Consider the following 10000-nt stretch of genomic DNA (forward strand, 5'->3'; position numbering starts at 1 on the left):
AAATGTAAAGTGCAGCTCATCTAAAACGTCAAACTTGAGGTTAAATCTAGCAGGATCTTCACCCAAATATGGTGAATTGAGCTCCCCCATAAGCAAGAGGTTTTCAGCACCTGAAGTTTCAGGCCACTTGATGACCAGCTCATGTTTACTGGAGGGCCCCGGGTAAGAGAATACCATGGTAAAAGAATCTTCAGTTACCTTCGTGGAGAAATCTGCTATCCATTCTGGGAATTCAATCCTCAAATTTCTGTTGGATGCCATATCAACAGGGTTATCATTCACATATGAGACTATGTACTTCTGCTCTCCAACAAACAAAGACAAAACAGCTTTCCCTTTTTCAACCAGAATATTCCTCATGGGTATAATGGTGTCAAGTTTATATGAGCCATCAATGTAACTGCTGGTAAGCACAGCACCAAAGACAAAACTTTCTTCTTGCATGATATAAGATATATTCATTACATGACTAGAGACATTCATGTTTCTGAAATCAGTAGTCATGATGCTTGAAATATTCACAAATTCACCATAATCAACACTTATATTTACAGTCACTACTTCTAAATTAAAATCTGTTGATTCAAATCTGAGGCTCATGACATCATTAACATTTGGGTTGATGGTTGTCTCAATCTGACTACCAAAGTATACAATGACAAACTTCCAAGTATCTGACACATCTATACCAAAAGACATAATCTTTTCATCTCCAGCAATATCAAACATTACCATGAGTGACGACGTTTGCAAGGCATAATTAAGCGTAATGTTATATGGTGTGGTTCCTTTTGGGTAGGTCATGGTTGAATACGTGTCTAGTTTTGTCCAATCTTGTTTAGCCTCTAAATTCCACTGAAAATCATATAAGAAGGGAATGTCTAAGATAAATTTAATTGCACCTTCAGAGTAACTTCCCTTGAAACGGCTCATCACATCGTTAATCAATACTTCAAGGGAGATTCCCTGGGGCCCCAGCTGGAAATGTGTCCTAAACAACTTTAGGATATCATACATGGTCTCTATAACAACCCCAAATTCAAAATTATTGCCTTTGTTGATGTACTCAACTCTAACAGAGGCTACCTCAGTTTGACCATTGTTATATTTCCCAACAATCTGAGCTTCCTTGGGAGTCACATCAGAGGTCATTTCTACCTTACTGTCATCCCACTGGAGTGTCACTTTAGATGACACTTCCTCACTCTCGGTCCTTAAAGAAGCAATGAAAAGAACTTCTCTCAAGGGTGTCCAAGGAGTATTGAGCTTGACCTTTAAGTTCCACATCTCTGCCTCGATTTTCAAAGTGATAACTTTCTCTTCAGGCCAGTTAAATGTGATCTCAGAATCAAGTTCCCCATTTATGAGTTTTACTGAGCTCATTAAAGACAAACTTTCATAACCTTCCAGGGGGGTCTTGATGTCCACTTTTAGTGAAAATGGTAGAGAGAAAGAGTACTCACGTATAGACAACTTCCATTCATCTCCATTCAGATCAGTAGCAATCTCAAAGTACCTTGGCTTCAGCAAGAGTTTAGAGTCAAGTTTTTCAACTACTGGGAAAGTTGTCTGTATCTCATTCTTTAACAAAAAGTCATCACTCTTATACTTCAGCGAACCTGAGAGCTCAATTTTTTCTGACCATTCACAAGACAGTTGGTATTTTACATCCAGGGAATTTTGCTTGCGCTTTTGACCAACTTCAAAACTCAGAAGCAGTTTTGGTAGAATTTCATACGGAGTCGTGATGTCCAATGCAATTTTAATTGCATTTTTCTGTCGCAGTCCTGAGAGAGACAATTCCATTTTGCCGCCCCAATCTAGGCTGATCTTTGCTAGGTCTTTTACTGCTTTCATCTTACCTCTTACAAAGTCGTATAAATCAAACATAGCCTCAATGGTAATTGGATTATCAACATCCTCAGAAGATTCAAATATGAGAGATATGAGTAACTTTCTGTTATCAACATTCAGCTTTCCAGTCAATGTGTATTGCCTCTCACCAAAAGCAAGAATCATACTTACTTTTTGACCATCACCAAACGAATGAGTTATCTGTACGGTCACTGGCCGGTTATCCGAGATTTTCAACAGAAAGTTAAATTCACGGCCATTACTTGTACTTGAATGATTGGCTTTGACATTGAAATATTGTCCTTTGTCCCATGTAAAGAAGACTTCTGCTTTGTAGTAATCAAAAATCATTTCGAGTATTTTTAATGTTCCATATTTTAGCCTGCATTCCAGGTGATATTCATCTAATTCAAAATGAAATTCCAAAACTTCATATTCATTCAGCTGCTCTTGGAATTTAATTTCATAAGCATTTTCAGTGCTAGTAAACTCAAACATCAATAATCCCGAAGTTTTCAGAGGTTCAAAAGATCCCTCAATACTAAATGCCACTTTCTCATTGTTGAACAAAAATGATGATTTGATGTTATAGATCTGCATTTCTTCCTTGGTTAATACACTTGTAAATGTGAAAGCAGAGGGTAACCAAGTGTATCCTATGTGGACTTTGATGTTCTTCCATCCCTCAAATGGGGTTGAAACAAAAATGTCCAATTTCACCAACCTGCTTGTTTGTTCCAGGGCCATTTTGACTTTAATTTCCTGTTGTTTGTACTCTAGCATGGCCCAGTAAGTGACCCGAGTCTTTTCAGTAGACCAGGTAAATTCCGCTCTCCCTGGGCTGAAGAAGGGAGAAGCAACTGTTGCCTCTACTATGCCGTTACTCCAATCCATTTTGGCTTTCCCATTGACTTCTAAAATTGTTTCCTCAATTTTTGCCTTGAACTTAACAACATTTTGAGATTTATCAGAAAATTTGTACTTGAGATCGACTTTGAAGACTGAGATTCCTGGCACTGGGATGTTACCAGTCAAGCCAATTGTGCCCTCGTTGTTCTGGAAATTAGTTGTGAAGTCAACCTGGAATGTGTCAAAGCCATGTTTGTAGGTAGCTGACACTTTAAGAGGGTGGGCATGGTATTGTGCACGGAGCGTATGGGTCAGTGTGAATGGGGAATCAAAGAGCAGGTCTAGTTTTATGCCTTGCCAGGGCGCAGAACTACCTCGAGGATGATTATCAAAGCCCGAGGAAAGAAAAATTATTCCCTTTTGTTTCATGTCAACTTTAAATTGTAAGGAATATATGCTGTCTTTCTGATGTATATCCCAGTATCCATCAATCAACTCATACTCCGGAAAGTTGGTTTGAATTTTGACATTTCCAGATAATGCAGATATTTGGTCTCCCGTGAAATCCCATCTGGTCGAGACTTTCCACTCATCAAACTGGCCATTCAGGTAGAACTGGTTATTGTATTCATAGTTAAGGTCATAAACTCTCTTTACGGGTTCTTCTGCTTCAGGTAGAATCATGAAGGTTACATTCCCATATTTGAAATTTTCTCCAATTACCAGTGCGGTCGTGAAGTCATAATTTGTTTTCTGAGCTGTAATACGGACCTCTCCCCTCTGTGAGAAATGGAGTGGAATATCTACACTGACTGTGTGCTCACCAAGGCCAAGCAGAGTCAAATAAGAACGGACTTCGAATGCAAACAGAACATCAGAGTTTTGCCAGTTTGTTTCCAGCCCTAAGCATCCTCTAGTGCCATTTACATAAAGTGCTGCCTTGCCATCGAAGTCATACTCTATGAAAACTGTGAAGTTACTTATGGTCTTCTCTGGTGTAATGAAATCAAGTTCTGTTTTTTGCTGCTTCCAGTTTTCGTGGTGACTATGTTTCACGCCCAGTCCATAATATTCTCCAGCTGTCACCCCACTGACCATGGCCACATATTTTCTTTCCGACACCTCAGACAGAGGAAGACTGAAATCTACTTCAAACATTTCCAGGATTTCGAAGGGCATGTGGAAGGTAATGCCTCCCATGAAACCGTCTTCAGTTGTTGACACTGAGCTTGTAAAGTTGTATTTCATGTCGTCTTGGCTGCTATATATGCTCAGGGTATTACCATTAATTTTATTTTCAAAATGAGCATCAAAGTGATACTTCCGGAATGAATGAAGACTTGATGACATATCAAATGTTAATCTTAATCCCTGGTCATTCGTCTGAAGTTTAAGCTTGCCATCTGCGTTACCATTTGATGTTGTTAATCTGAGATGTCCCATTTTGACTTCATTCCTGAAATCGTAGCCGACTTCGAGATTAGCATGGCCAAATGCAGAGTCTGTAGAGAAGTGAATCTCTATATCACCGAAGGTTTCTTTGAAGCTAGCTTCCCCAGTCAATTTTCCCGCAAGTGAATGTCCAAATAAACTGTGAACATAAGAAGCTTCTAGAATTATCTGAGTTGGCTGAATATCATACTCTGCCTTTAGTTCAAGCTTCTGCTCTTCCAGAACTTTGAAGATAATTTCAGACCTCAAGAAGGAGAAATTGCTGCTGAACAGAAAATATGTGGTTTCTGTGGAGATCTCGTACACATGTAATTTCAACCCATATTCATCTTCTTTAAATAACCAAGAAAATTCTAAGCCCAGTGAATATTCCGGGTAAAACTCACCCTTTAGCACGACATCATATTCGCCCACTGCAATTTTACATTCTCCTTCTATTGTGAAGAAAATGCCAATACCTTGTATATAACAGTCTGAAAACACTGTGATGATGAAATTATCCTTCACCTCATATTTCAGATTGAATTCAAAAATGGCAGTGGCGGAACAGTTTTCGAGGATGTTAATATTAACACTCGCATTTAGAAACAGTTGGTCAAGTTTCCCATCAAAGTTGAAACAGAATTTAGGGACTTTCATTTTTATGACTACCCTGTAGGATTCATCTGTCATGATATTTACTGTCAGATCTATGTTTTCCCAGTCTTCAATTGGCATTTCAATTCGAATGTAAGACTCTTCTAAGCTGGCCTTCATGTGTGATTTGATAAAGTATCCATCATCATTCACATTTATCTTTAAATCTGCTTTAAATTCTTCATCTGTGAAGAAGAATTCGAAGTTGGCTTCAAACTTAAACTCAAGAAAGATTGTATTTTCTGCAACCAACACAGCCCTTCCAGAATTACCTGAACCACGAGCCTCATACCGAAGGTTGGAAATAAATTTCTGTTGATTTAGCATGAAATTTGCACTGACTTCAAAGCCACGACTTTCTGTGATGAGGATCTCACCAGATACTTCTTTAATGGCATTAATATCAGAATTCATGGTGAGTAATATTTGTTTTCTAGGGTTATTGACATCCCAGGTAATTTTGCCTTCTGCAGCTATAAAAGTCGATCCATCATCACCAACTCTTTGACTGCTGAAGATCAAATTATCAGCATTAAGGCTGGCAGCCACCTCGTACTTATTCTCATCTCCTGGAATAACATAGCCCTTGATGTCTTTTCCTGTATTGTTGTAGGACATAAACATAGCCCACTGAGGTATATCATTGCCAAGTACAAGAGTAACATTCGTCTGATAACTGTCGTATTGGTGAATCCCAAACATGAAATTTACTTCCTTTTGGTCAAGGAGCTGGTCATTCAAATCCATGCCATATGCCATCTTGTACTTGAGATGGGGCAGTCCATATAAAGCAAGAGAGGCACTCATACTTAAATTGTAAGTCACTTCATTGGCATCCAATTTTATGTCAAATCCTACATCCCAGTTATTGTAATCAATATTGACGTTAGTCTCAACATGAAGCCCGTAGTTTTCAAAACCTGCAAAGTCTGAAAGAAAATTTACGGATCCCAAGAAGGTAAAGTCTTCGACTTGAGACAAGTCCATGGTCACATTCAGCAATCCAGTCTGCATGAGAGCACCTGGAGCTGTCAGTACCTGGAAGGTGAGCTGAACATCAAGTTTGGGAAACAAAGAAGTAGTTGTAGTATTGACAATGAGAATATCTTCATCTTGTATAGCTAGTGTAAAATCAAAGTCTGGTATCTCACTGACTCCTTCAGTGTATTCAAGATCAGCCTGGTATTTGTGGCCAGGTATATCCACCAGTGTCTTGAAGATAACACCATTAAAAATGGCAGACTTTGCCATTAGAGAGGAACCTCCCCATAGAGCTTCCAAATTACCATTGTATTGTGAGTCAAACATTAAGTTGGTTTTAAAGTTAATCCCTTGTACTGGAGCTCTAACTTCAGCTAGTAACAAATACTCTGAAAATTCTTGGCTAAACCATCCTTGGTTGAGTGTGAGGTTGCTTGTTGCTTGAATCAAAAAGTCAGATCCATAAGTCACTTCCGTAGATACTAAACTGCCATAATCCATTCCATGTTCCCAAGCAATGGAACAGTTCTCAAAGTAGGATGACGACACTTCTAGCATAAAATCAGAATGATCCCAACCAAATACTCTATTACTTCTCAGAGATGCCCTTGAAATGACAGAATCTCTGTGAATGCTGATAAGTTCATAGGTAATAGAAGAATCATTGGGCACTGCTGTAACCATAGTCACTATATCATCTGTCCATGGTGAGGTGAAGTTAAGATTTGATTGGAATGAAGAAAGGTCAGCTGCAGACAGAGACAACTCAGATTTGATTTCTTCTTTGCTAGGAAGAACAACATTTAATAAACTGGACCAGTCTAATCGGTTTTGAAATTCTAATATATGACTTGCTTTAAGTAATTGGTCTCCCCAGGATCCAAATATCTTCGTTGAAAATGTGCTGGAGTTTCTGTTGTGTGAGACTGTCAGATTCAGGTTGTGATCAAGCAAGTTGCTAATAGCAATCTGCCCATCTGCCGTCTCTGGTATAAGACTGTGATCCCACTCTGTCTCTAGAGCATACGTGATTTCTATATCGTTCACAGTTCCTTTTAGTTGTTGTGTGTATCCTTTACCACTATGCTTGTTGTTTAGTTCCAGTCCTATCACTAGTTGCTCATGGGTTGCATTAAACTGAAGTAGTGTCTCTCCAGGCTTTGTGTAGTAAATCCCAAATTCTGATCTCACAGATTGTATGCCACCTATAGCCGTAGTTAAATCTACAGAGACATGAATTAAGTCTGATTCCTGATAGTTTGTGACATTAAGTATTAGTGGTTCTGTCCAAGGAGTGTCTACCATCAGAGATCCAGACCTCTGGACTGAATCCCAACCTGACTCTCTCTGTCCTGAAAATGTCACTGCAGCTGTCTCTCCATCTGCCACTCCAACTTGGGCTTCGAATTCGAAAATGGTGTTGGTTAATTCATAGGACAGGTGTGCTTGGAAAGGTGAGCTCAAGACAGGTGCTCCAACATTAATCATGAGGTCGGAAATCCCATAACCCAAAGTAGTGTTGACTTCAACCACCCAAGGATCATATGAGGCTGTGAGGTCGAGGCTGATGCCTGTCACATAATGACCACCACTGTACTTGTTGTAAAGGTGGAAGTGGGAATCACATGTCCCCCCATCTTCATAGAGTAATTTCATTTCCAACTGCGACAAATCAGCCAACTGAGCTTCCACTCGCACCTAAGGAAAAGAAATAGAAAAAGAGATGCAAAGTTTAGCCAGGTCGCCTCCCCTACACTCTACCATAATCGTTAACAGTCCCAATCAAAGCAACACATAACACCTCATATCTTGGTGCCTATGAGTTCCTAAATTCACTACAGTACAGTGTGACCACTTACTTTCAATTCATCCCATTGGAATTCTGCGCTGCTTGGCGAGGAGTCTCCGTGGCTCTCCAGAGCGAAGCCTACATTGCCCAAGCGAGTAAAAGGAGTAGACAGCGAGAGGGCAAAAGCAAGCACGGGCTCAGAGAACCAACCATCCTCTTGCCTGATGGCCATGTGACCTTTTAACATATCGTCGCCATACGTTGAAGACACCTTGGTTGGAAGAGATGGGGAATGAAGCTGGCGTTACTGGAGTCCAAGGGTCTAACGACTACTGTGTCTCATATTGACATGAAAAAGTCACAATAATTTGCTAGTATGTATGGTGCTCGTAAACTGGTTCATAAACCAATCAACACAAATAAGTGACTTTAGACCAGTTATTAAGATTTATAAATCTATCAACCAGCAACAAAAACAAAAGAAATAATAACCATTAGATTCCTGGTCACCCCATCATAGGTGTGGTTGAGGGCTAGGTCACTGGAGTACGTTTGGCCCGAGGGCAAGACCATGCTCACGACAGCAGTGCCCTGAAGGTCACCTGCATAAGGGTGCTCGTAGTGACCTTTGACCTCGAACTGGCTCTCCAGAAGCCTAAAGTTCCCGCCGAAAGTTTGGTTGCTAATGGGATACATGTGGAAGAGGTTAGGATGAGTGTAGGCCTATGTGGGACCACATTTGACTGAGGGTCCAAACATATCTTAATTTGAATTGGTTGAGCTTTAAGTAATCCAAAAAAGTAATACCTGTAGTTGGTATCTCTGATTACACGTCAGTTTTATTTGTCTCTCTCAAAATCCAACGCTAAATTAGATAAAATGATCAGCGTAACCTCAAATATCTTGGTGAAGCTGCAACAAATTCTCTTTAAGCTGCATTATCTAATAATTAAAACGATGATTAGCGAAACTAATTACTTCTGGCTTTCTCTCCCATGCTACTCTGGAAGACCCGCCGAAAGTACTCCATCTTACCTTCCGACAACGGCAGTGAGGTGTAAGAGTTTGTCGGTGCCAGACGTAAGGTAAAGCTGGAAGTCGGTTTGTTCCGGACTGTACTTCCTCTGTACTCCCGCCTGAAAAGAGGAGAAACGAGATCCACAAAGCTGTAGTTTAGAAAAAAATAGTATTATTCATTTATTATCGCCTTTTGTTACTTATCAATCAAGATATACGACTAGATGAAATAATCTGCTGTCCTGCAGTTTGTAATTTTGGAAATGCCTTTTCAGTTTGCCTGACCTCACTTTGTCAGAAAAAAACAACAACACACACCAATCGTCCTCTTTCATGTCTCAAAGTTAGAAATATATTGCAACCAATCGATGTTATTTATATAATCTGTTTATAGTATGTCTACATACTAATTTCCAAGCATCCTCGATCTGTCATTGCTTTTTTATGGATTTTGTTATTATTTTCAAGTATTGTTTTTCTTCATTCCAATTCTGTTATCAATTTCTAATTATTCTTATTTATTTCTTCTTTCATTGGCTAATATTCTTATTTGTAGCTGATTGCATTTATTTTAACTTTACTTGATTTCACGCTATTTCTGATTACCTCACTTTACGTTATTTCTTATTATTTCATATGATTTTATTTCTTATATATTTCTAAAACATGTAATTCTGGTTATTCTTTTCAATAAATATAACAATAACATTACCTGGAATTCCGGCTCTGAGCTCGCCTTGTCACTGCTCAGGAGGACAGAGAAGAGCAGATCGGGAGACGTCTGGAAGATTGAACACCTTATAATAAACGATTGGAATGCCTTCAGGAACGTATGACGGACTGGCTCGAGAAGGTTCGATTTTCTATTGATTTTTAGGTTTCTACAGAATTAGATTCGCATTTAAATGAATTATAGATTTGTTATAAATGCTACTGTTGTCATTACTTTCGCAATTCATATTATAATTATCTCTATGATATTGACACCACTTTCTTTATCATCAGTATCATTGTTATCACCAACAAGTTCATCATCATCATGACCGTTTTATTAGCATCACGATCGCTTTCACTTTTACCGTCACCATCCCTGGTTAAGTGTCTTCCCGCCTTTTTTTTTTTGTGGTTTAACGACACGAGTAAACCTAAATTTTACTTTAAAAAATCATTATCGTTTTTTAAACAAGGAATTAAAAGGGTAAACATTCAGTATATAATATTAATGTAGTCTGATGAATGTGACAGTAATTCTAATATAAATAATAGTTCGAACAAAAAAAATATATATATAATTATTCTGATGATGATAATGATAATAATAATAATTATCATTGTTATTATTATTATCATTTCCATCATTATTTTTCATAACAATAGTAATGATAGCAATTATAAAAATAACAATAGTAATGATAACAATTA

The 10000-nt window shown here is 38.5% G+C and overlaps 1 protein-coding gene across 1 annotated transcript in view; it reads right to left on the reverse strand.

The window, feature by feature from the left end:
- Positions 1-10000, reverse strand: part of LOC125046842 — a 56732-nt gene that overhangs the window by 17529 nt on the left and 29203 nt on the right. Inside the window, exons 24-28 of the mRNA XM_047644831.1 lie at positions 9291-9359; positions 8597-8697; positions 8054-8243; positions 7632-7832; positions 1-7470 (exon numbers count right to left, since the gene is read on the reverse strand). The exon at positions 1-7470 is cut by the window's left edge and continues 3056 nt beyond it. Of these exons, the coding sequence (XP_047500787.1) occupies positions 1-7470; positions 7632-7832; positions 8054-8243; positions 8597-8697; positions 9291-9359 (8031 nt within the window). The remainder of the gene's footprint in view (positions 7471-7631; positions 7833-8053; positions 8244-8596; positions 8698-9290; positions 9360-10000) is intronic.

The sequence above is a fragment of the Penaeus chinensis genome, chromosome 39 (genome assembly GCF_019202785.1).
Source record: "Penaeus chinensis breed Huanghai No. 1 chromosome 39, ASM1920278v2, whole genome shotgun sequence".
Lineage (NCBI taxonomy): Eukaryota > Metazoa > Arthropoda > Malacostraca > Decapoda > Penaeidae > Penaeus > Penaeus chinensis.